Source organism: Lathamus discolor, chromosome 4 (genome assembly GCF_037157495.1).
Source record: "Lathamus discolor isolate bLatDis1 chromosome 4, bLatDis1.hap1, whole genome shotgun sequence".
NCBI classification, from domain to species: Eukaryota; Metazoa; Chordata; class Aves; order Psittaciformes; family Psittacidae; genus Lathamus; species Lathamus discolor.
In genome coordinates, this window is record NC_088887.1 from 101,300,023 (window position 1) to 101,327,585 (window position 27,563).

Below are 27,563 nucleotides of genomic sequence, written 5' to 3' on the forward strand. Positions count from 1 at the left end.
TCCCTTATTACTTTGTTGGAATGCACAGAAATACTGAACTCAGACATCAGCATTCAGCAAGAAGCAACCTGCGATAATAGTTTGTTTGTCTGATACGACTCAGTGGATAAAGAACTGGCTGGATGGCCACATTGTTGTGGTCAATGGCTCAATGTCCAGTTGGAAAACAGTAATGAGCGGTGTACCTCAAGGATCGGGGTTGGGACCGGTCTTGTTCAAGATCTTTGTTGCTGACATGGACAGTGGGATTGAGTGCGCCCTCAGCAAGTTTGCCGATGACACCAAGCTGTGTGGTTTGGTTGATACGCTGGAGGGAAGGGATGCCATCCAGAGGGACCTTGATACGCTTGTGAGGTGGGCTGATGCCAACCTCATGAAGTTCAACCATGACAAGTGCAAGGTCCTACACCTGGGTCGGAACAATCCCAGGCACAGCTACAGGTTGGGCAAAGAAGAGATTCAGAGCGGCCCTGCAGAGAAGGACTTGGGGGTGTTGGCTGATGAGAAAATGAACATGAGCCAGCTGTGGTGTGTGCTCCCAGCCCAGAAAGCCAATTGTATCCTGGGCTGCATCAAAAGGAGCGTGACCAGCAGGTCGAAGGAGGGGATCCTGCCCCTCTACTCTGCTCTTGTGAGACCTCACCTGGAGTATTGTGTGCAGTTCTGGTGTCCTCAACATAAAAAGGACATGGAACTGCTGGAACAAGTCCAGAGGAGGGCCATGAGGATGATCAGGGGACTGGAGCACCTCCCGTATGAAGACAGGCTGAGGAAGTTGGGGCTGTTCAGCCTGGAGAAGAGAAGGCTGCGTGGAGACCTCAGAGCAGCCTTTCAGTATCTGAAGGGGGCCTACAGGGATGCTGGGGAGGGAATCTTCATTAGGGACTGTAGTGACAGGACAAGGGGTAACGGGTTAAAACTTAAACAGGGGAAGTTTAGACGGGATATAAGGAAGAAATTCTTTACTGTGAGGGTGGTGAGGCACTGGAATGGGCTGTCCAGGGAAGTTGTGAATGCTCCATCCCTGGCAGTGTTCAAGGCCAGACTGGACAAAGCCTTGGGTGGCATGGTTTAGTGTGAGATGTCCCTGCCCATGGAAGGGGGGTTGGAACTAGATGATCTTAAGGTCCTTTCCAACCCTAACTATTCTATGATTTTATGACAGGTGGTTTTCAAGAGGTCAAAAAACAAAAGCTGTGAAGGATGACTATAATTATATTGCAACAGGCACAAACTGAAACACAGGAGGCTCTGTCTGAACATCAGGAAATTCTTTTTTTACTGTGAGGGTGACAGAGCACTGGTGTAAGTTGCCCAGATAGGCTGTGGAGTTCAAAACCAGTCTAGACAAAGTCCTGGACGACCAGCTCTGTGTGGCCTGCACCAGACGACCTCCAGAAGTCCCTTCCAACCTCAACCTTTCTGTGATCCTGTGACATTCTAAATGGCACTTTCTTCCTACCAAGAACTTACATAGAGTATTCAGAACCTACCTATTAACATTTGAGACTAAGTATTTGACAGCTGGAGACAGTTGTTATAGCTACAGCATCCATGAGAAATTTACTGCATTTAGTAGAGTAGATTTTACTTCAAAACCACTTTGACTTATGTGCTTCATGGTCAGGCAATTACTGGTATCAGCTTCACCTTGAGTATTTTATTTTGTGCTTACATGAAGCACATTCAATAAATACGACAGTCAATCATTTGATGGAAATCATTATTAAGGATTTCTATCAAATGGGCCTCCTAATCTAAGGCTGTAACTTCAAAAAAGACAACTGTGGAGGAATGTGACAGAAATACAGCAAGCCAAGGCAGCATGAAGACTGCAAGTAGGAAACATTTTTCGTGGTCTCTTTACAATACAAGAGCTGGAGTTGTTAAACAAAACCAAAGTGAGTTGGCTTTCCACAGAGTTAAAATGTGCTCTTCCCTCCCGCAGGATATGTTACGAATACCAACATTTCATATCAACTTGACGTATTCATGCAGGAAAAATCTACTGAGGTCTATTAAATACAAACACAGTAGCTATGACTCAGTGAGTCCTTAGGAAATTCACAAACAGGCGAGGAAACTATTCTATCACAGTATCATGACACACCTGCGTAACCTGTACGCTTTTCCCTAAGCATATGATAATAGTAGCTATGAAAAACATGGTAGTAAATCAGATAGACATTTCATTTGACCCACTAATGCCATTTCTATAGACTTATCCCAAAACAGTCTTTTATATGTAAGCACTCCCAAACTTAGGAAAAAGAAAACAAAATCAAGATACAGATTTAGTATCCTAGTATCTCTCACTATATGGCTATTTAACGCAGGTATCTATGAACCACACAATCTTTAATTTTGAAGGTCTTTATGTTTCTTTATTAGATGAGAATCTAATTAGATGAAAATCTAACGCTTAACCAAGAGTACTGAAAATACACTGCAGAGATGTGGATACAGGTTCTAGAAAAAAACCCAGAACACAATATTTTTCATGTTCAGAATACTAAGAAAACAAAATACCTCACCTTCAGAGGCCTGCAGACACCTTCTGTGATGTGTCCAACTACTTCTTGAATATTTTCTTCCACACCTACAGTTAATGTAAACACATGCTAAGATTATGCAAATGTAATTCTCTTTTCTTCAAGACTATAAAACAAATAAACAAATGTAGAAGCTACTCCTTCCTAAAAAGCATTATGAACTGCATGTTTTTTCCTCCACAAGACTAGTTCACACCTTCACTGAACTTCAAGTCTAACCATTAAGAAATAGCTGCATGACAAAACAGAGCCCTGAAGAGTCATTACCTTATGCTAATAATTGCTTTCTAGCACATCATAGCGCCTGGTGATTTGAGGAAGAAGGAGCCAGGAGAAGGAAAAATGATCTCGCAAGAAACTGTCAGAGTAACGCTCAATATTAGCATTTCCTGAGATTAAACAGGAGGGAAAAAAAAAAAAAAGGCCAGTGAGATGCTCAAGGAGCGACAGTACAAACCCATTTTGAAAGGTCTGAACCATAAATACACGTGTCTGTCAGCATTCAGTGCTGACGTGCTCGTGGCATTGTTATCAATTAAGTGACATATGTACCTCCACACTACCACGTGATGCAGCATTAGCAAATGCTTCCTCCCCAGCAGCAACTGAAACTCATCTTTCACAGAACTATATACAAAAGAGAATATTGTCCTAACTTACCGTGGAACACAAACGAATTGTTGCATGGCAACCAGTACTGTCATAAATCAATCAAACTGAAAGCAACAGATCTTCAAGCTCTCACTTCAGTAACAACTCAGAATAGATTTATGGAGAAAGCAATACTTTAATTCTAATTTAAAACTTGTCAACAGGAGTTCATCTTCAGATGGGACCCATGCAATGAACAGTAAACAAACTGGCTGTGACATGTGATAGAAATCAGGTGACCTGAAGCTATATTTTACAGATCTTATTACAGACTAAAAGAGATTACCTCTGAGAGTAAAAATTATCAGAGATCTTTGCCAGTACCCCTTCACACCAAGCTACGTCAAAAGCCACGTAACAACTGAATTCAGTGTGGTGGCCGTAAGAATTTCAGCATATTAAATTGGCAAGGTAATAAAAATGTGTTTATTTATTCAAGTATTGATATCAAGACAGAAACCAAGATGACAAACCACAAGACGTATGGTCTGTTATGTAACAGCCAGCTCCCAGATACACCCTAGCAATTTACACTTTTTTTACTAGGAACAGTCGCACTTTCACTGTTCATCAATATAACAACCACCTAGCAGATATTCTGCAATAGCGTATCTAGACCAGATTGATGTAACAACAAGTTGTTGTGTATGAAAGTTTTAGCTGAAAAATATATACAAGTTCAAATACCAAAGGACATGGAGCCTTTATATATCACAATCTTGTGCCTTTAAACGTATTTTCATGTCCCAGTAGAATATTTTAGATTCAGCAAACAGTAAGAAGAAATTTTCCATCACAATGGGTTATGCAACTGTTGCAAGTTTCAGTATGCCACACGGACATAAAAGAATTATAGAATAAACAACTCTTAGAGACCCAAAATCACTTTCAGAAAACAATTCATTACTGAAGTTATGCTTCTGCCTGCTACACCATTCGTGTATCCTACATGTTTGTGTACCCTTCTGTAAGAGAAATACCCTTCTTGGACTTTGCTTGGCTTCTACTCTCCAGCTGGGTTCCTGCAACTCCATGAAAAAAATGGGTTTCTACTGCATCCCTTAAACAGAATGCCTGAAATTCTTCCAAGTGCAAGATCTCTGTAAGACTAGAAGACTCCTGTTAGCAGAACACCCAAGCTCCAAAGAAGATAACCAGATGCTTTATGCTTGTCCAGTATAATACAAAATAGGTAAACTTCTCTGAATTTGTTTCAGTGCTTAAAATTTTAATAGCATTTTTGGTCAGATTAATTTTAAGCAGTTAACATTTGCAAGCTGAACATTTTAAAACTTTTTAAAAGGTATTTGTGAATACTTGATTATGGGCTACATAGTTTGCTCTCTTTTAAAGTAAAAACTGGGATAGGAACACTTTTCCAACAATGTGGCATTCACAGTTTCTTCCACTAAGACCAAATCCACCTTTATTGCACCCCTGAATTAAAATAATAAAACGAGTACCACCCACAAAAAGCTACTCAGGTTGAAATTAAAGTTAAAACATTTGACTAACTTAACTTTAGAACCCCAGTTAGGTGTCTTATCTATAGCAGTTGCTTGGGCTCCCTCTATAGGGAACGGAAGAAAAAACCCCAAACAGTTGAGGTGAAAGCCTCCAGAAATGCCTACATTAGATCTAACTTTTGGTAAGATCTGCCCTCTGGAAATGCAAATCACTGTTGTTAAGTGTAACTGCAAATAAAAAAAGATGTCCACTTTTTAATTGGCTATGTGAAATTAAGTCAATCTCTGCTTGGAGCCTGTGCAACAAGACACCTCAAGACTGCAGGGAATTCAACTTGAACCTCTCAGTACCAGAAACACTGTACTCACTGATTAGCCACTACAAACTCAGAATCTGTATTTATGTAAAGCATATAATCTCAAGGTACTTCATACAGCTGCAGTTCCTATAAATATTTCTTATTAAATCTAGGGGTACCCCATTAAGAACTGCTCTGTCTTGCAGATCTTATTGCATAACCATTCTTGTCATCAAAACAAATCTCCCAAAGCTGCAGAGAGGTACAGTTAACAGACGGCACTTCCCAGGCTTTGCTGCTTCCAGTATGAAGCTAAGAATCCTTTTTACGTTTCTTCAGAACTGTACAACAGTGATGGCAAACCCGTTCCTGGACTGCTTAGGAAAACATACTTTTCCTCCAGACAGGAATACTTAATCTCTTGTTCATACTCATCTCTTGGGAAAAAAAGTTCTGACCTGGTGATTTAAAAAAAATTTATAAAAAATCCTCAAAACATTTTTATGCTCTGGATTCTGAAGTAATTTACTCTGATCTGTGACTGAAATGCTCTTCATCTATCTAATTACATGGTCATAGCATCTCAGACTAACGCCCTGCCAGAAGGACAAAGGATTTAATAGCTGAATAAATCACTGCATGAAAAGGTAGAAGAATTTCAGAATAGAATGAAGGCCTAGGCAGCAGCAACAGCCCAAGCAACAGCAGAACCAGATACAGTAACATGCTCCATGAGGCCGACTTGTCCTGAAGGACTCCCCAGCTACAGCAGAAGCATCAGACATTCACCTGCAAAGAACTGCTATGTCTTTTCCTCTACCATTAAACCATCACAAGGCCTGCTTTCCCATCTCCCTGAGACAGTCAGTAAATGGTATTAAATTCACTTCTATAGTAGTCTGTGTAACTGTAGATAAAACTCAACATTGCTTCAGTTTGATTTACAGTATTTCCTAAAGTCTCCTTTCTCATACCGTTAATTAGGAAAGCCAACTGCTTGATGAGAAGCTCAGCATGACCTGGCAACATGCGCTCACAGCCCAGAAAGCCAACTACATGCTGGGCTGCATCAAAAGAAGTGCAGCCAGCAGGTCAAGGGAGGTGATCCTGCCCCTTTACTCTGCTCTTGTGAGACCTGACCTGCAGTACTGTGTCCAGCTCTGGGGTTCCCAACACAGGAGGGACATGGACCTGCTTGAGCAAGGCTACAGGAGGGCCATGAAGATGATCAGAGGGCTGGAGCACCCCTCCTATGAAGACAAGCTGAGAGAATTGGGCTTGTTCAGCCTGGAAAAGAGAAGGCTCTGAGGAGACTTGATTACAGCTTTCCAATACCTAAAGGGGGCCTACAAGAAAGCTGGAGAGGGACTTTTTGCATGGGCATGTAGTGACAGGACAAAGGAGAATCTACCCTGATAGAGCAGTCTACTTTGACCTCTGTAATCCTAAGTTATGTCACATGACAAAAAAATTACATTTTACTTGTAGCATAGAAGAAAAAGAATTATAGAGAGAAAGAATTCTATTTTTCAAAATTACTAAACAAATGAGCAAGGCATAATAGGAATACTCAACATATCAATAAGCAACCCTATATGGCAATGCTTTTGGAGACATATGTATTCACACATTTTACAGACAATTTTTTAACTCTCAGCTATGGTCTAAAATGTCCCTTTGCAAATTTAGTGTAAATCCGTTATAAGCATAGTAAAATGAGAAGACTGCATTTTGAAATAGTCTTCTTTGTTAAGGGCTTTCTTTTGATAAACTGCAAGCACCACCTATTTTGAAATTATTCCCAGGAAATCTAAGCTCACACTCATAACTGCAGCACAGCCCAAGAAATTTATCATATTTTCTGACTTATCACAGACTTTTCTTTTTATCACTTCCCAATTTATGTTTTAAAATCTAGTACTACCTTCAATAGTTACAAGCTTTAACATAGCTTCTAGGTGTTCTTTTTCAGAAGCTGTAGCTTGATGCAACCAGGCCAGCATGTCTCCTATGTACCTAAAGACAGACAGAAATTTGTTTAAATCAGAAGTTTATGGTGTCAGGGTTTCGAAGTGCCAACAGGCAAAAGAAGAATTACTTCATATACATTCTTGCTAGTACTGTACCTCAGAGGATCATGGGAGTGCATTTCAATAGGGCGGGGAGTACCACCCAGACCTCCTCTAGTGAGAGCATCTATAAAGCCACGGACCACAGCACTCCTCCTAGCTGTTCCAAACTCATCCAACGTGTACCTGTTATTGAAAGATGAAAATGGGTAAAACAAAACAGTCCACCTTATCACAGTTTACTAGCTCAACTTTATAGTTAATATAAGCAACCATTTTTATAGTTCTAGGAATCTTGCATCAATATTTCTGATATGAAGCATTCAAAACTATCTCATTTTCCTGTCTAATCTAAGCAGATACTAAAGGTAACTTCTTCTTGACCCTCTCATTCTCTCACCTCACACAAATACATAAATGAAAAATCAGCTTTTACATTTTTGTACATATAAACACATATACATGTGTGATTAGTAGCAAAAAAGTTACTTTCATTTGATACTTGTCCACTTGTTTTAATCAAATTAGTCTTAGATATTTAATGGATGGACAATTACAGCCCAGAGTGCACAATCTCAAATGGCTTTCTGGTAGTAGAGAAGATACCAACAACATACACACAGCTCATTTTTTGGTGCAGGCTACCTTCCTACTGGGGCTGATGCATGATAGCAAATGAAGGATGGGAACTAAGCTCTGCTAATGTCCCTGCTACTGCTGCTTAGAAACAGGATTTCTGCAAGCCACGTAGCACTTCTTCAAAAACAAATTTAAGCATTTTGAACAAAACACATAAATTACAAAGGAGAAAAAGAAAATACTCATGACAGTTTATTTTTCCAATATAAATGCCAAAGAATAAGTATGGTGTCACTCACCAATGACACCCAGCAGCTGAAGAGATAAAAAAATAGTAACAAAAAACATGTTACTCACTGACTAAAGTTAAATGAGTACCGCATTCACAATTAACAGATGTGGAAAACAAAATCAAAGCAAACAAACAAAGAAAAAAACCCCAAGCAAAAACCAAAAGAAAATAGTATACCGTTCTAAATACGTAACAAGTTAAGTTCTATTAGATTTCTATTAGGCTATAAGAAGTCATAGGGATCCCTCATTTTCGTTCTTTTTAATCAACATTACTATTTGGGGGGGCGGGTAAAAAGCACACTGAAGAATCCAAAAATTTCTGTTTAAATCCTTCATACACTGTACTTGTTAACTCAGAGAGTAAATAGCTGAGTTAAAAAAAGAAGTCTAATGAAAAAGTCTTTAATAAATTGCTATTTACAAAAATTAAGCAATTAAAAGTGGGAAAGATCTGGGAGCTGCCAACTACCCACAGACCAGGAGTAGCAGCACTGCAGTGAAAAATCTCAAGTGTTTGTAGAAACCAGATAAGCTTTTTTTCCCCTTCAATAAACAGCAATATAATCATTAAAAATACAGCAGCAAAATCATTAAAAATCATTAAAAATACAGCAGCAAAACAGATCTTGGGTTCTTGTTATTAGATTTGAAAACAACATTTAATAACGATAACTTCGTTTTAAAAAGAAAACTACTAGTCTTTGTTTTGCTCTCAGTGGAACAGGGTACAAATATTACAAAATCCTACATCTTAAAAAATTCAGTAATAACTGAATTTATACTTGTTAACATTTAGATTCTTTTCAACCCAGCTTCAACTTTGTAAAACCCCAGTAAAGCAATGATCGCTGCAGGGAGAGGAAGAAAATGGAGAAAAAGCTCTGAAAACCAGAGTGGATGATGGAAGAGAACACTGCTTTGAGCTGTGATGCATTTCCTATGAAACACTTTTCTGTTACAACCAGGAAGTGTAAAACAAACTGAAATGCTTATTTCAGATCCCTAGTGACTGCAGTTCCCAAAAGTCCATCCATGGTGCAACCTTTCTGACACCCTAAGTTAACAAGACAGAAGTCCATATAAGGAAACAAGAATTTGTAGCTTTGTTTCTAAACTCCTGCCTCCTCCATCTCACTCACTTTCACCCAATCAAATCACAGTCTTTATCAGATGCAAGGGCAATGATCTGGAGAAATTACACAGCAATGGCCATACAACAATTTAAAATTATTTTCTTGTATGACATAATTTTTACATTTTAAACTCTTATGTACTGAAGGCATACAAAAATTTTTGGAAGGCAATAAATTAAATCTTGAGATTTAAAATGTAAAGCATCAGTACTGCAATTTTCACAATACTTCTGTAGCAAAGTAGTTAAGCATGATAATCCATGATGAGAGACATATTGCTACATCTTCTACAGTAATGTTTGACTTCGCACTTTAGGCAGGAGAGAAGTTCTACCTTTGGTAACATTAGTACTGCTGGTGGTGAGAGAGGTGTCAGAAGAAAAATAAAGTCTCTTTTGCAGATTCATTTTAACCTGGACAGTTATGGATTTATACAGAAGATGTTTGGGGTTTTTTTCCCCTAAATGTTAAGAAATCAAAACAATGGTTTTATGAAGTTTGAAAGTAACATAATTTAACAAAATAAATATTTACAGAAAATAAAACTGTTTCCATAAATGCTCCTATAAAATGCTGTGAACACAGCTGTGATTGATCCCTTGCAGCTGTGAATGAGGGCCTGGAGGGCACAAAGCAAGAAAGGACTCTGCAGTCCACAGCTATGACACAATGTACTGCAATCACCACATGCAGTAGCTCGGGAGGTCAAGTGACACCACTTCCCTCACATCAACCAGCAGAACTGACTGAACATGTCACGATGTGCACTCTCTCTCATACTGACAGAATTTTTAAGGTCCACTTGCACTATGCATTTTCCCCATGAAGAGCTCCATGGAGGTTTACACTGTGACACCTTTGCATATTTCACACTCTTAAAGACAAGGCTAGCCTTTGACAAAGCGCCTAAGGATTCTGCTGTCCTGGATGCCTGTGGCTGAAAGTAATTTGCAATAGCTGCAAAATGTGATGAATGCAGTTTTCAAAACAAAACCCTAAAAAGCAAAGAAATGGAAGTACCTCTTCAGCTATGGCCACCCCAAATAAAAGTAGTTCTTACAGTGCCACCTCGTGGTTGTTTCTACTAAGTCCCCTAAGCAAATTGTGAATAACTAAACAGTAATACATTTTATAAATACACATATATACATATATATATATGTACCCCTATGCTTTATATGCCCACATGTAATAGACTTTTTAATAGGTTACTGTGCAACTCATAATGGAAAGCATTCTTACTACCAGAAGAATTTCAGTAAAAGCTAATTTAGCCTTTTAACAATTTTAATCTTTGGGTATGTAAATGAGACAATCACGTGCTTTGGATGGCTTTTTTTTTTTAATTCAGAAAAACCCTACAGTGATAGCATCAGAGATTCAAAATTCACTTCAATAAAAACAGTCTGACATTTTACTTTAATTAGAAACCACTAAGTTGGAAAAAGCCCAATGACATTTACTGTACCATAATTATGTCAGACTCCTGAAATTTAAAGGAGTTGGACCATCATTTTTTTATATTCTTATTTTTTAAAAAAATCTGACACAAGACTATATTGTCACCATCCTTGGCACTGTAATTCATGCCCATCTTTAGATTTTATGGGCTGAAAATACTCCTTTCTGTTAGAGATAATAGTGAACATTTACTTACTTATACAGGACAGGTCTATCTTTTAAAGCTTCCATGGCTTGAGTGAGCACTGGAGAAATGTCACATGATTCTTGTGTCAAAGTCCTGCATTCATCTATAAAATATCAACACAGATTATAGCGCATTCTTTACACTGTAAGGCCTTTTATAACAACTTGTCAAACACAAAAATAAGTTAAAAATTCAGACATTTTTGATTTTGAATTGAAACCTTCAGAATACGCTACCTGGCCTACTTTGTGTTAACGCAACTAAATCAGCAATAAAGCATAAAGCACAGCAAAATGGATGTCCATCATAAATTTCAACAAGAATAAATATTAAAGGAAGCTTAATATCTATTTGCACCCCCACGTGCAAATGTGAAATCATTCAGCCACCAGAATTCTGTCAGGCTCCTTTATAACTATTTACTACATTCCAGATAAACTATTAAGAAAAAAGGGAGTGATTATTTAAGCAAGCTGTGGGTTTGTTTTGTTGGGGGTTTTTTATTGGTGTTTGCTTGCAGTTTTTTTGTTGTTGGAATTTTTTGTTTGTTTCTTTTTTATCTGCTTTTGGTATTTTTTACTTTAATCACATTAACTATATAATCTTGTACATTCCATGCAAATGTAGAAATCGTACTAACTAAATCAAACATCAGCATAAAATTCACTGACTTTTCATTAAGGTGAAACCACAACCATTATCTGAGGTTTTAGCATGCACTGAACAATAGCTAATGAATACAGTATTGCACTGCAGCATAATTTTTCTTTCCAACAGATCTTCTTGCCAATGTACAGGTACAGAGAAGTAATAAAAAAGCATCTACATTTTACACTATCAAGATGTAATATCGAACACTGATGCTTGGATCCATGTAAAAAAAATAATCGCCTACTATCATGCAAAAGAGCATCCTTATAAAATATGGTTGCATTGGGGTTTTTTTTCTTTTTTAAAGATAATAACCCACTCCTTCGACTAAACTCAATCTTACTACCAGATTGTCAAAAATGAAAACATCCCTGAAACCTGCAAGAATATGAAATGCCATACACTTAACAATTTGCTTAGACTACCAAACTGTAGTTGTTGTTCTCTGTGGAAAACCATCTAAAAATACAAATAATAGACTTTTACTAACAGAGATGAGATCTGCCCCAAAAAGGAGAAAATCTCCAATTAGCTGTTTGATTCACAACAAATCTTTCACTAAGAAGGAAACCCAAAGCCTTGTTAACGAATCTTGGAAGGGGTTTTTGCTGAGTTCAATCCACATGAAGGAATTAAAGGAATCATTATAATAATTTTCATAAACATAAAAACATTTAGTCCTACTTTGAGTCCATCTGTAAAGTCGTTCGTAAGATGTCTCTTGCAGTAAAGCCATCTGTTCCATAATTTCCAAGCTAGAACACAGAAAGATTTTATTTGCAAGTACTATTTTAGATAGTACTAGCAAAGACATGTTCAAATCAAATAAAATACACCATTATTAAAATAACGAAAATTTTAAAAGATGTTACTATTCTTCAGTGTTTTGTGCAATACTCTGTACAGTCATAGGAAGTAAAGAATAAGACCTTGCTTTAACTTCTGCTTTTGACTAGTAAATGGTTACCTTACACTCATTTATGTGCCACTCACCCTGCCCTTTGCTGATTTGTCCGGAGGAGAATCTTGACATCATCATGAATTTGCTTTACCCTTCCCAAAGCCTTGAAAAAATCCTAAAATCAATAATAAATAAATAAATTAATACATATAAATAAAAGCAGCATTCAAAAGCACCAGCTTCTTAGCCAGATATCTAGCACTCTATACTCCCCATTTCAATTCTGTACTTACATTCCTTACAGGTCTGTGTACCAAGTGCTGCTTTTGAAATACAAGCCCCTCTTTGCCACTCCTCATTTTTCATTCCACCTTAAAAGCCTTTGGAAATTTTTCTTTCCCACTGCATCATGCTTTTCTTCTACAAAACCCCAAAAAGTAAAAATAGAAGCAAAGATGTGTTTTTAACCTGTCTTTTACATACCATGTGTGTATTTTACATTTATTAGTTAACACTACAGGGAGTTTCTGAGGACATCACTATGCATTCCATCATCTTCTCCCCATTAATGTTAGCAACTATCATGTTTCAGTTTGCTCTTTAAAGTACAATGACTACAGGTTGATGTTTTTTGTTTTAATGTAATGGGGTAACAATTTCTAAGAAAAATAAAACATTTGCAGTAGAGTAAGCCAAGTTTTTTCAGGACAATCTTCCCTCCCTGAATAACTCAGCAGCAGCAGTGAAGAAAAAAGAAACAACCTAAAAGACACAGATATACAAGCAAATGGAAATCCACTAATATTTTCAAACACATGTCTTACAATGAAGACATCTTTCAAACATCATGGAGGGAACTAGTTAATGCAGATATAACTGCTGTATTTTCTGTGATTTGAACACAGTTTGCCTCAGGAAAGTAGAGTTTTATGCTGGCACAACTCATATAAAAATATATACATTTTAAGTGAAGTAGGACACTGATTTAACCTACTGCCTTGAATCAACTGCGTTGAAGATGATGTTTATTAAAACCCAAATCCTTCTTCCTTCAGGGAAAAATAAAAACCAAAACAAACTTTAAAAAATTGCCAAAAGAAGCCTGACTAAGAATATTTTAAGCATGCTGGTTGATTCTATCATAGGGAAAATGCACACACATGATTTTACTGAAGTCTGCCATTTCAGTAGCACAACTGTGACTGTATCTCTATTACATCTGCACATTTTTTAAACAGATCAAAGTATCAAAGGACTAATCCTCATTCTGCTGCAAACTGAGCACTGAATAAATGGCACAGCATTGCTGTCATTGTTCCCTGCAACATGTGTTTTTAGAAACCTGAATGTTCTTTCACAGTAGTAGTTGGCACAAAAGCATACAGCAATTACTCAAGTGCACAATCATTTAACACATTCCATTTATGCTTTCATTAGCACTGTTTATGGTTATCTGTTCCATGTCTTTAATAATGCTTTAACGCAACTGCAGACAGGATGCCTGTTGAAACAAGACAGTATGTCTCAGCAGGTAGCCTACATTTAAGTGAAGGTTTCTATGCAACCACAATAATAAAAATCTGTTAGGAGTACTCAATTCTCTCATTATTCAGTCTCTGCTTTTAGTGCAGAACAATGCGCCTTTCTATTAAAACCATAAACACTCAAAAACTTGTTTTGGAAGGTGCCTAAAAATGAATCAGCACATAACATCTTCATCAACCATATGCAAAATGCACACATGCACAAGGGTGAAGCGCTGCAGATTTCTCATTTGCTTTATATGAGTATGATGAAGCTTTAAAACATTTTTACTGAAAATTCAGACTTCATAAAGGTCTTTCTGAAATGTAGAACCATATGATAACTCATTTGCCTCTTTAACTCATCATATAAACTAGAATTTAATGTTGATTTTCTTTCTTGTTCCTTGAATCTTTCATCACATATTTCCAACTCATCAGAAATTCACCATTCTGTTAAAAGGTAAGCTCCTCCAATAAGAAATTATGCTACAAACTGATAATAAGATCTCATGTACAATTCAGCTAGGATGCTTCTACATTTTAGTTCAGGGCAAAGCTTTTAATATTCATTGAGATACCTCAGTAATTGGCTCATCTTTCGTGCCTCGAAGGAGGTTCATTTCATCTGGTGTCAGCTGGAATTTTGCTATAAATGCATCTGCAACTTGTGCTTTCATTTCTAGTCTCTGACTGTAATAAAACAAAGTGAAGAGGACATTACTTTTTTATGCTAATTTCAGATTTACTTTACATATTCATACTTTTGGGAATATATTTAGCATTAGAAATCAGTGTTATTAAATTATAACAGTGTGTTCTTGCCATCAAACACTTGAGTTACATCTTCACATACAATTTTCTATTAAGCTTACCTAGATAACTGAGTAAAGGCAATATAATGGTAAGTTTGCACATATGAAAACTAGTAAGTTCTTTTAAAAATATTCCTTTAGCATTTGTATCACAAATTATCTAATTCAGATACTTTGTGCTCGTACAGTTGGAATGGTTGCAGTTATTTTCTTTCAAATTCATCAAGGAAAGAATAAGATTTCAAGTCACACTTTCTGAGACACACAGAGGGCTGTAGCACCCAAAATGAGAAAATGATCATCTAATAGACCCATTTCTTTCTAACAACATACAGTCAGGATACAAATTTACCAATCTCACAAGCAATCAAAATATAATGGCTAATTCTCTTGCTGATTACCCTCTCCGAAATGAACACAGCAGGGATGTAATATGCCAACGCCATCTTGTGGACAGTATCGTTTTGCACCTTTTGTCATACACATTACAACTGCAGGACCTGAATGAATACAGTTTTATTCCACAGGAAGGGGCTGGAATTCCTGTAGCAACAGAAAATTAGCTCAAATTGTGGTTCGAGCACACAGCATTCCAGGAAATAAAGACTACTTTTTCAAGACATTGAGAAGACACTAATTAGTTATTTGTAGAAGAATAAGGCTCAATTACATCTAGATCATTTCAGCTTCCAATGTAGTTACTAGCTGATAAACACACTTATTATAGGGTGGTGAGACAGGCAAGTACACTTCTAATACTGACTGCAATAATTCAATTTCCTTGCAAGATCAAAGCTTGAAAAGTAAGCTTGCTTTTATTTACTCCTTCTCTACTATTTAACTAGTGTCTGGACTTCATTCAGCTGAAGCAGCACAGAAATCCAGTTTCCTTTCTGTAGACATGGATGACCTTCCCATCCTGCAGTACCACAAACTCTTTTAGAAATCAGATCAAATGGTTTGCAAGTGTCAGTGCTCTAGCAAACTGAACAGCAAAGCATCAATGAAAAACTATGGCACTTTCCAAGCAATCTTGTGGTAGCTCACTGCAAGTGAGGAAGAACAGGGAAGAAATCTAAAAGGGAGGGCTCAAGAGTGCACGCACAGCTTGGAAATAAGAAAATGCGGATACAGAAGAAATGAAAGGTATCTGGAAGAGAGGCAAGAGGCTGAGAAGCATCATGATGGTTTAGCAAGGACATGGAGTCAGTTTTCTATGCACAAGAAATGGGTGGGCATGGAAAAGTCATAGCCTTAAGAGAGAATAGAAAGCACCAAAAGACTGGGTGCAGAGAAGGGAGACATGTCAAGGGATGGGTCTAAAGGGACTGTAGTTGCCCCATCTTCTCTTTGAATAACTTTACCTAAACCTCTCATATTGGGGTGAGGACATGCAAGACTATTTTCAAACCTAAACAGCTGGCACTGTTCTCCAGCCTCACTGCTGTGCTTTTCTGACACAGAAATTGTGGTAGACCTCAATACAGTCCAAGGAGCATGGAAAAACAGCATTTTGAAGATATTCAATAAATTTTCAGCAGGAAGAATAGGCCACAGAATCTGAAGAGAGGAAGCCATGACATAACTTCAGCTGGAGACAGAGATAAAAATACCAACAGAAGCTGTCTACAAAACATACTTAAGAGAATCAATAGACAGGAGGATTTAACAGACAAAGGTTTGTGGGAGAATTTCTGATGATAACACATCATTCTCATAAAACACATGAAAGATGGGTCAGATCTGCTCTGCAGTAATATATTTCATCATTACACTTATGCCACGGCAGCCTAAACCACGCTGCTCAGGCTGCCTTGGCAATCCCTACTCCTGCCTCAGCTATAATGCCCTTTCCAAGGTGCCAGAACCTTGGAATCTGATCAAGGAACAAATCTGGAAGAAAAAAAAAAGACCCAAAAGTTTTTATTTTGTTTATTTTTGGGGGGTGGAGGTTATACGTATTCTCTAATTCGGTTTACCACAGGCCTGTACTAAGGCACTGCGGGGTACTAAGTTCTGCCCACCCCTTGTTGTAAGGGGTGTGCCAGCACAGTGAGCTGCCAAAACAAGGAGGCAATAGTTGCTCCAAGTCTCTCTTCTTGTGATGGAAATCTCAATTCAATACAAAACCATAAAGCTGGAAATACACTGGATTATCCCTCCCTTTAGGGAAAAGAAGGAAGGTAGGAAAGAGACTAGAGAAACAAATGCAAGATTTCTTTGGCTTCTACTGAAACAAGATCTCCCACAAACACAGATGGGATGCTGAGAAACTTTTCTGTTCTTTCGATGCATGTATTCCCAGAGTGCATAAAATTTTAAGTTCTATTACAGAAAAATTCCATTTACCATTACATCCTGTTCTTCAGACTATTTGAATGTATACATTCACCAAACTGAGAGCAGGGGGAACTCCATATTTAAGAAGTGCAATATACTGGGCAACACAGTTGTTTCAGTTTGGTTTGCAGATTTTGCTGGAATCATTTCAAAGAACAAGGACCAGAGTCAGGAACTGTACAATCAGCACGTTCATTAGTCTATGCTGGAATTCTGTGCTCCGTTCACTCCTGAGGTGATAAAAATGAACAATGGCAGAAAATCTTGCTACTCAATCTCTGCTTGCAAGTCCTCACTCTGCACAGTCCATCCTCTTGCTTTTTTGCTGCTACAGAGAACAAGATTCAATAAAACATCTTGCTTTAAAGTCATTCTAATACCTGGCTGTGTCTTTGGCTAATACCTGCTGTAACTGCTCACCCTCTACACACTCCCAATAATTAACTTCTATAAAACTGAGCAAATATATTAAACTCCAGCATTCTAGCAAGCTGAAAGTTTCACAATGTAAATACCCTCAAGGTGGCAGCAATGTTTTACCTATCTTTCTCAAGACAAGTGATTCGGAGGCAGTGAGAAACATCTATCTTAAACCTAAAACCATGTGTCTGAAATCTGATAAAGCTATTGCTTTGGGGCTCTTTACAAAGCACATGGGAATTCAACAAGCTACTCAGTTTCAAAACCCAGGCTAGCCACCTCTGCTTATTCTGGCTATGAAAGTTGCCTTAGTTATCAATCTGCATGAGAGATTCTATATCCTAGATGATGGATCAGCAACAGAACATGTAAGTGCTATACCTGGCAGTATACTGTATTAATGAAAGCAGTACATTCACACAGGTATTTAATTTTACATATAAATATATATTTCCTCAGACATAATCTAACAGATATTTAACTAGGATTTCATTAGCCTTACTCAAGTTTGCTATAGGTGTTTTACTGCACCAAGTGCTATGAAAAACACAATGCAGGTAACAAACGCAAGAGTAAGGCCATCATATATACAAGCTACAGCAGTCAGTACCTGCGTAGACACCTCGACATTACAAGACCAACTGGCTTTTCTGTAAACATAATCATCTCTAAGCTGTGTCTAAGCAAGAGCAGTAGAGCAGAGGAAAGGACACACTGTGCTCTTATCCCAAAGGTGTCTCTTGTTTTATTTTGCTTTTTACCAAAGTTATCCCTGCATAAAAGAACAAAACTAACAGATCATGGGAACACTGCACTGCTGCAAAGGGGGAAGTGCCAAGCTGTGGTAGACTTTGGAGCTTGGGTGGGGGACGAGAATCCAACAAAGAGCAATTTCCCCAGTTTTAATCGTTGCCAGGGAGACAGAATTCTTTTGCAAGAGAACTCAAAAGGCTGGGAAAACTATGCACTTCATGCACTTTTCCCTTGAATCAAATACAAATGTGCACTGTTCGTTAGGATTATCACCTAGACAGCTCAAAAAATGAGATAGAGGAGAAAAAGGCTTTTCAAAAGTTTAATTTTATCTTGCCACCAAATACAGCATAAAAATCTGTGAGCTTCCTTTACCTAGGACAAGTCATATCAGCATGTTCTGAAGTTACTTGTAATTTGTGGTACTTAGGATTCAACATATTTTTAAAGCCTCATAAAGATGGAGTATTTCTAACCCATAAAGAAATAACAATCTTTAACTGACATGTATAAAGGCTTTTCAGCAGCAGCTGGCAAAATTATTTTTCTGTGATGTTTTTTCTGGAAGGCAAATATACAAGACTATACAATAAAATGCGCTGGTAAGTGTTAGGAAACCATTCTTAAGTACCAGGGCGCAAAAATGCATTTGTAAATGCTGAGAAGAAATGTTTTTACTCTACATTTTGCAGTCAACTTACTAAAGAGAGAACCGAAATCCTGTGAGAAGGTACCAATTCCACCCCAGAATATAATTATGAAATCTTCTTAATTAAAAAAAAAAAAAAAGGAAGGCACAGAAAATCATAGTGAACTGACATTCACAGGATACGGGGAAATAGCATTAATACTACAGGAGGCTTTAGTGAGATCTCATCTGGAAAACAGATCACAATCCCAATCATCTGTGTTCAAGAACAACAGACTCCCGTTAGACCAGAGCTAGCAGGATGATCATGCGAATGGAGAACCTAATTTATGAGAGGAGATGAAGGAAGCTCTTAAGATAAAGGACAACATGAGAAAACAGGCAATTTATAACCAAGAATTAAGTTGGAAATTAGGGAAAGGCTTTTACTGGAAAGAAAAAGCTTTTGAGGTAAATGTTCCAAGAAAACAACACTTACAAAATGCAAAAATAATTCACTAGTTATATTCCAGAAAAGTTAGCGAGTTTATGAAAGTCATCATGCAAATGACAGCGAGCAGCAGTAGTGCAAGATTGAACTTAGAAGTTTTCTCCCATCTGTAATTTCCATTTAAAGACACTAGCCTGCAGTGCTGCAGCCCTACCATACAATATATTCTGCTCTAAAAATGAATAGCTAAAAATCAAAAAGGCTAAACAAAAAATTCAGCAAGAGGATACTAACTGCATTGACATGATTCAAATCTTGTCAAACAGATTACTAAACACTATAATTGAAAAAGCTTATATACTGTATATAAATTCATATAATTCAGTAGTTTTCTATTTACATACTGATCAGGCTTCCCACAAGCACCATTGATATGCATCTAGAGAGTAGTCTGGATAAGCAATTTTCACAGGCAAAACTTTACAGCAATCGTAATATATATACTTACTAGGTAAATCAGTGTTCAGCAATGTTTACAATACAAGATGTGGTTTCTAACTTGCGAAAAGAGATTGAGTTAAAAAGGAGTATATTTCCAGTGAACAGATTCTTTTCCATCCTGAAGAGGTAACCTAGTTGATACTGTCATACCAAAGAGACTGATAACTTCAGAATACCTTTTATACAATCTGATATAAAGACACTTGAAAGGGGCCAGCTTAGTCTATCTTCAAATTTACTATTAAATCCAAAAATACTGCCACAGGCATGAAAATAACACACTGCTCTGTACATCCACCTGGAGTAAGATTAGAACAAAGGAGCTTAACCAGCAGCAAAAGGAGAACTAAATCAGATAGCAGGAACACAATAAAGAACAAAAATCAATTCCAAAGGAAGATCATGGGCTTCCTGTTCCTGGGCTTTTCTTCTAAGAGCAGATTAGACAAACATCAGTCAGGCATGGTATCATGTAACTGATTCTGCACTTCAGATTACTATTTCTCAACCCATAACACCATCCCTTATTTCTATTGACCAAGGAGTAGTCCATGTCTTAACAGACTACCTGGCTGCCAGCTAGAAAAGGTTTTGCACTTTTTCTGATAGAGAGAAATAGCTATAACATGACAAATCAAGGTGTGGATTGTTTTGGGTTTTTTTAGATCCATTCTAGCTGTTTTGATCCCTGTGTTATGTCCAGTTACCTATGCTTTACTTTGGTACAAAGAAACCTGAAAGTGTGCTCAAGTAAATGTACAGAAATCTAGAGAAGATATGGAAGTGGATTTTTAACAATTCATGGAAATTGTCTAAATTAACTACCTCAGTTTTTCTTTATTATCAAAGTTGGTTATGAAATACATTAAAAATCCCCAACATTTTATTCAAGATTCTACATTACAGAACAGCAACAAATTAACCTTATGTTATAGAGAGATGGGTTGAATGGTTTGGACTACTTTTATTTCACACCACATTTCACATCTATTAAGCTGTGGTAAGTCTCAATTTTAAGGGGAGGGTGGGGGGGTGGGAAGAACCCAGTTCCCGTGTTAGGCAGATTTCATAATTAAAATAACATGAAGGAAAACTGTTCTGCTTCTAAGGTACAATAATTTTAACTAGTCTTTCTAGAGAAAATAAAAACAGAACTAGCAACCTAACTGACCAAAGAAATGCACCAACTGTGACATAAATATAAACCACAATTTTATTAATGTGTCCTAGTTTCGGCTGGGAGAGTTAATTATTTTTTCTTATGGAACAATTATTTTTCCATTATGTTTTACAATAGATTACTTTTTAAATTTATTATCTAAGTAACATACTCTGCTTAGCATTCATGCCAAATCAGATCTAAAGCTCGCAAAGCTACAAGAAAAACAATGCTGCAAAGCAACAACCTGAGAACGCAGAAGTTTCAACTTAAATCTGAGATTAACATCTTATTTTCTACCCCAAACATTAAAAAAACCCCACAAACCCACAAACAAACAAAAAAACCCATCATGAAAGGATAAAAGCATGAACAAGTATTCTAACTTAAAACGTGCATCCTCATACTCAGATTCCTACAGCCACTCTGCATTTTTGGGAAACTATTCTTCACTGCTATCATGCAGTCCTTGATTAAAAAGACCCCAAAACAGTACGCAGGTTCAAATGCCACATAGGGAAAAACTTCTGAAGATATAATTACAACCGCAATGTTGCAATCTAAGAAAACAGTTAACTTACTATTTCAATCTATCCTTTGTACAGATAGGCGAATAAAGTTACAACTCCAATCAAAAAGACTCTGGCTATTGACTTTTCTTAGGCTGGTTTTTAAGTGAACATTCTGTTCTTTTAATAGCAGTTTGCTTTAAACTTGATACTAATTCTGACTCCTTTTGACAAAATTTACTTTCCACAAGAACTGACCAGGCATGAAGAGGGTTTACCTAAGCCAAAGGTTCCACCTGCCATTTACTGAAAACAGCCTTAAGAATATTACAGAAAGCCAGCCAGACATCTTTGAACAAAGCCAGAGCTAAAATGTATTCTTAGAAAATGAACGGATGTAAATAAGAAGCTGTGAAATACAAATTCAAGTATTTGCCTAAGGCAGTTTTCTTTGTTACACTTAGTGAAGACAGCAACTCATTTTTCCTAAAATTTCAAACACAAAATCTAAGTATTTTTAAAAATCTAAATCCCTAGTTACTGTAAATGCATGAAATGCATCTGAAAGTATAATGTCTTCCTTCAGTTTTAGAACATTTAATCAAACCCTAACATTTTGTTCCAACAGAAACACAGCTAGCTAAAGTAAACAGGTAAATGCTAAGCATAACAGAATACCCTTTTTTTGACCCATAAGTAGTACAGCAAATCATTTACTACAAATCAGACTATTTCTTTAGTTATTTTTTAAAAACGGCTAAAACCAACAAAAACAGATGAGGACTTAATACAGTGAAGGGCAAAGTCAAAAAAAACTTTCCTGAAGGACACTATAAACAACTGGTTCAGCAAAATGGTATAATGTATTCTCTCTGCTATTTCAAAATGCTCAGTAATTGATCATTGTGAAGAAGAACATAACTGATGTGAAAAGGAAGAACATAATTAATTTGATTTTTCAGGGTAATGTTTATAAACCCATACCATTACTCAGCACTGATTTAAGAACTCACTAACACTGTGGTACATAAAATGGATTTTTTAAATTGAAAAATATTTTGATGTTATATTAAAAAATTACACAGAAAAATCTACTATATTGGTGCTATTAAAATACAAATTCCCATTATCCTAAATTTCAAGAAGCTTCTACCTGACTCATGTTTTCTTGTGAAAAGCCTATCATAAAATAAATAGCTGGTAGTACCAGAGAGAGTAGAATAGGAATTTGGCACTGAGGAAATCTGAAGACAACTTTTGTCTTCATGGTAACAAAACAGACATTTTTTTACAGGAAGAGCTCCAAAAAATTTATTATACTCAGGAATTACTGCTTTCTTCAAGACTAACTGCTCTTGCTTTAGGGTCACTGTTTCTATTGCCTTCTTTTTGAATGGGTCCAACTTTCATCTCTGCATTTCAACCACCATTTTAGGACAACCCTTGGAAGACAGAGAAGCCATGCCCTCCCAGTATCACCATTTACTCCTTTATTGGCTAAGGAATGTCACCGGTTAAACTGAAGGAGTCATCAGTTTAAAGACCTGTATTTTGTCTGACTGTAGGCAAAACTTCAGCTTCTCAAGAAACCCCTAACATTCAGCTGCAGATGCCTCTTCATGTGCCTGATGTAAACCAGAGTGATGCATCAGAACAAAGTCACTTAATGAATTAAAAGGTGACTAAAATGTCCCAAACAGAATAAAACAGCCTTCCCACTGTAGCTTTGTGATCTTAAGTTTAGCCAAGAAAACTAAAAAAAACAACTTTATTAATGAATGGCACTATGAGTCTTCCATAACCATTATATGGTAATATGACAAGTATTGTTTGGCTTCTGCTAGTGAGCACTTCATGATATGCTTTAAAAAATGTGTGCTCTCTGAGGCTATAGACCCTCAGAAGGACAGGCTACTTTCTAAACCTTTTTTTCTCCACACACTAGGGGGAGTTCTGCCTCTTAAAAGGAATTACCAGAAAGTCCTTTAAGTAAACTACTGTTAAGTACTGATGTACAGTCTGCATAATCTCCTTTAATGGTATTAAAGGCCAATCAGACATACACCACTTGGGATTGGTCTTGGTATCTTCCATTCTGCTTCAAAACAAGCAATCAAAGCAGCTTTCTTTTCCTTGAGACTACAAAAAATACAACCACCTCTCTGTCCTACTACTTCACATTTTTATATTTAAATTAACAAGTTTTCTACTACTTGACTTCTGCTCACTTATTAAACTGTGACTTTGCCAAATTCTTCATTTTGTATCAACCAGCACTGTATTTTATACAGCTATTCTACATTCAACTTTTAAAATATGTACAGATTACACACTAACTTCACAGACTCTCACGGGACATAATCCACTTCCTGCTGAAGTCCACAACATGAACCTACTGATTTTGCAAGTGCACCCAGAGCTCTCCAAAGCCATAATTTTTACTAGAAATTTATCACTGGAAATAATTATTTCTAGTCTCCAGTGAGCTGCATGTAATTTTCAGAAGAAAGCTCATAAAGCAAGGAGATTCATTCTACACTCACAAAGCCTGAAGCTGTAAAACCAAATACCCAAGCCATAAAAACAATAAAGACTACTTGAACCTGTCATAGGCTATTATCCCCTTCCTATGAATAAAAATACTTAAAGGAGCAAAATACAAATCTTTTCTTCCACAAGAGGCTGAAAGAGCCAAGGGGAAAAGTAGTCTGTGTTAGGCTCATTGAACAGTGCTTACGTATTTTACAGCTAGCTTTAAATACGGCAGAGTAGGTTATAATATAACTTTCTGTTCCCACATACAGTCCCTGAACAAGAGCATGATTTCCACTGGATATGATGCATTAACAAGAAGCCTGTGAAACTGATGAGACACTGAGGACGTCCGTATCTGTTACAAAACAATATAACTTATATTACCAACTGACATTAGGTAAACCACATCTGTTTAAAGCATGCTATAACACTATAATTGATTCTATTCTCTGAAAGACCAATTTTTATTGGTACAAACACTAACACATTCTTACCTTTTTGTACCCCCTGTAATAAACTAAGAGTTCAGTATTTTTATTCCAACTGAGCTACAAACTCAGTGTTAAAAACAAATTACAAAAAAAAAAAAAAATTCAAAGTTATTAATAAGAGTAGCAGAATAAGATCTATAAGATAATTCCATCAGTATTATCATATCTTAAAGAAATAAATAAGCTAGTATACATACTTTTCTGCCTGGAGCTTTGTGGTTTTTACTATCAAGTCCTGGGTCTGCTCCTTTGCTGCCTAGAACACAATTAGAATCATTAAGCATGTGAAAACCACAAACATATCAGATGTATCACACAACCCTTAAAATACGTAATACTTTTGACGCTTTCTGACCGTAAGCAGTTTAAAGAGTGTACTTTTTGGAACAAAAGGCCTTCTTGAATGAAGTATTCATTAACTCTACTTATCTTCAGGCATGAAAATATACATTAATAACCTTGTCCATATATATTTTCATCTCTTCATATTCATGCACCATCGATTAATTTAACACAAAAATATTATTATAAACATTGGAAATTGTTCTGATTATCTTGTTTGTCTGTTGGCTATAAATTGTTTGCTGTTACAAACTGAAAAATGAAACAAGTTCCTTCAGATACTAAACCACCCAGTACCACTGTTCATTCAGACATTCTTAACGTGAATACAGCTCTGCTGGTTTAAGCAAGTTTAGCTCCACTGTCCAAACAGCTTACAGGGCTGTTACAGGGCTGTAAGAACCAAGACGGATTATTAGGAAAAATTTCTTCACCAAAAGGGGCTGTCAAACATTGGAATAGGCTGCCTGGGCAAGTGGTGGAGTCACCACCCCGGTGTACATGTAGATGTAGTGCTTAGGGACATGGTTTAGTGGTGGACTTGGGAGTGCTAGGTTAACAGTTGGACTCAATGATCTTAAAGGTCTTTTCCAACCTAAACTATTCTATCAGGTTTTCCAATATAAAACATTTTATGTGATGAACATTTAGCTCATCACAATGCTAAATGTTCAATTATGACAATGTAAGGGAACCCATGCAGAAAGAATTTTGTTACAGACAGAAGGCATGACTAAAGGGATTGCTGCAACTGAGTTCTGAAACTTATCACTTTGCAAGAAGATAAAAGGTATCAGGAGTTATTTTCCTACTGGATACCACCAGTGATCATTTGGACAAAAAATAAGAAGATTTAACCAAACAAAAAACACTGAAATCAAAATGCATTCAGCATAGAATAATACTGCAAATGAAGAGGTGGAAACAGCTATAAAGATATTCTGCATGAATAATGTCACTAAATTATGGTGTTTGCCAAAATGGAGATGCCAGTCTTGAAACCCGTTGAGAGGTCTAATGCAAGAATATACACACACTGATTCACTTCAGCCTTTCTATCTGCCACACTTCATCAGTTACAGTGGAAAAGCAGTCAAGGCACAGGAATGCTTTGAAAGGGGAAAGCAGAACTGCAACTACTCAAGTACAGCTTTGGTCATTAGAGGGAGCCTGAGCTGTTCCATTAATATAGACAGTGGGCACCACTAAGGTGCATTTGCTGAATTTTTTAAAGGACACTATCATAGAATCATAGAATAGTTAGGGTTGGAAAGGACCTCAAGATCATCTAGTTCCAACCCCCCTGCCATGGACAGGGACACCTCACATTAAACCATCCCACACAAGGCCTCATCCAACCTGGCCTGAACACTGCCAGGGATGGAGCACTCACAACCTCCCTGGGCAACCCATGCCAGTGCCTCACCACCCTAACAGGAAAGAATTTCCTCCTTATCCAATCTAAACTTTCCCTGTTTAAGTTTTAACCCATTACCCCTTGTCCTGTCACTACAGTCCCTGACGAAGAGTCCCTCCCCAGCATCCTTATAGGCCCCCTTCAGGTACTGGAAGGCTGCTATGAGGTCTCCACGCAGCCTTCTCTTCTTCAGGCTGAACAGCCCCTACTTCCTCAGCCTATGTTCATTCGGGAGGTGCTCCAGTCCCCTGATCATCCTCGTGGCCCTCCTCTGGACTTGTTCCAGCAGTTCCATGTCCTTTTTATGTTGAGGACACCAGAACTGCAAACAATACTCCAGGTGAGGTCTCACAAGCGCAGAGTAGAGGGGCAGGATCACCTCCTTCGACCTGCTGGTCACGCTCCTTTTGATGCAGCCCAGGATATGGTTGGCTTTCTGGGCTGCAAGCGCACACTGAAGCTGGCTCATGTTCATTTTCTCATCGACCAGCACCCCCAAGTCCTTCTCTGCAGGGCCGCTCTGAATCTCTTCTTTGCCCAATCTGTAGCTGTGCCTGGGACTGCTCCGACTCAGGTGCAGGACCTTGCACTTGTCGTGGTTGAACTTCATAATGTTGGCATCAGCCCACCTTACAAACGTGTCAAGGTCCCTCTGGATGGCATCCCTTCCCTCCAGCATATCAACCGGACTTGCATGCAAATTTGATAAAAACTCAACAGAATTTACTGAACATTTAGTAGTTCCAAAATACCTTTAAGATTTTAATATCTTATATAAATTGTAATATTGATGGGTTTTAATGTATTTGTATTTTAAACTCTTTTTTTTTTAATAATATTTTCAATGCTTCAGCCTAACAAAAAAAGACTTACAACAAAAGACTAGACCTGAACAATTCAGTGTGTAAACCTACTAATTCCAGACTGGTTTCTTCCCCCCTTCCTTCAGAGTTGTAGATTTTAGTAAACCAGAAAGACAGAAGAAAGTTGCTTCCATTCCAGTACTTTCTGGACAGAAGTACTGATTGCCAAGAAGAATGCTAACTGGAAAGCAGGATTTTTTAGATCTAGGTAAATATCAGGAAGCCAGTTTTTATTTCCATGCATTCAAATAGAGGCTAGACACTGTTGTTATTGTATCTATGTGATGCAAGAGCTTAACATCTAATCAAAACAAGGTAACTGGTAGAAAAGAGTCAGGTAAGCCAAACAAAAAAAATCAGAAGGTTGGTATCTGAAGTTTCTTGCAGATCCAAAATAGAAATATTTTTCTCTTCCTTCCCACCTCAGTATACTAATTAAAACTTGCATTATCCTTCATCCTTTCTTTACTCCATTGCAGCACTTGCTTCCTTCTCTCCCTTTCACTACATTTATTAAGTCATTGTCCTGAAATCAGATCTGACTGGTTATTTGGATTGCATGATATTATAAAC

At 37.3% G+C, this 27,563-nt stretch overlaps 1 protein-coding gene across 1 annotated transcript in view; it reads right to left on the reverse strand.

The window, feature by feature from the left end:
- COG6 (component of oligomeric golgi complex 6) overlaps positions 1 to 27,563 on the reverse strand; it is a 56,108-nt gene that overhangs the window by 25,449 nt on the left and 3,096 nt on the right. The window contains exons 4-11 of the mRNA XM_065678339.1: positions 24,566 to 24,624; positions 14,348 to 14,459; positions 12,336 to 12,418; positions 12,027 to 12,097; positions 10,701 to 10,794; positions 7,095 to 7,223; positions 6,893 to 6,984; positions 2,535 to 2,599 (exon numbers count right to left, since the gene is read on the reverse strand). Of these exons, the coding sequence (XP_065534411.1) occupies positions 2,535 to 2,599; positions 6,893 to 6,984; positions 7,095 to 7,223; positions 10,701 to 10,794; positions 12,027 to 12,097; positions 12,336 to 12,418; positions 14,348 to 14,459; positions 24,566 to 24,624 (705 nt within the window). The remainder of the gene's footprint in view (positions 1 to 2,534; positions 2,600 to 6,892; positions 6,985 to 7,094; positions 7,224 to 10,700; positions 10,795 to 12,026; positions 12,098 to 12,335; positions 12,419 to 14,347; positions 14,460 to 24,565; positions 24,625 to 27,563) is intronic.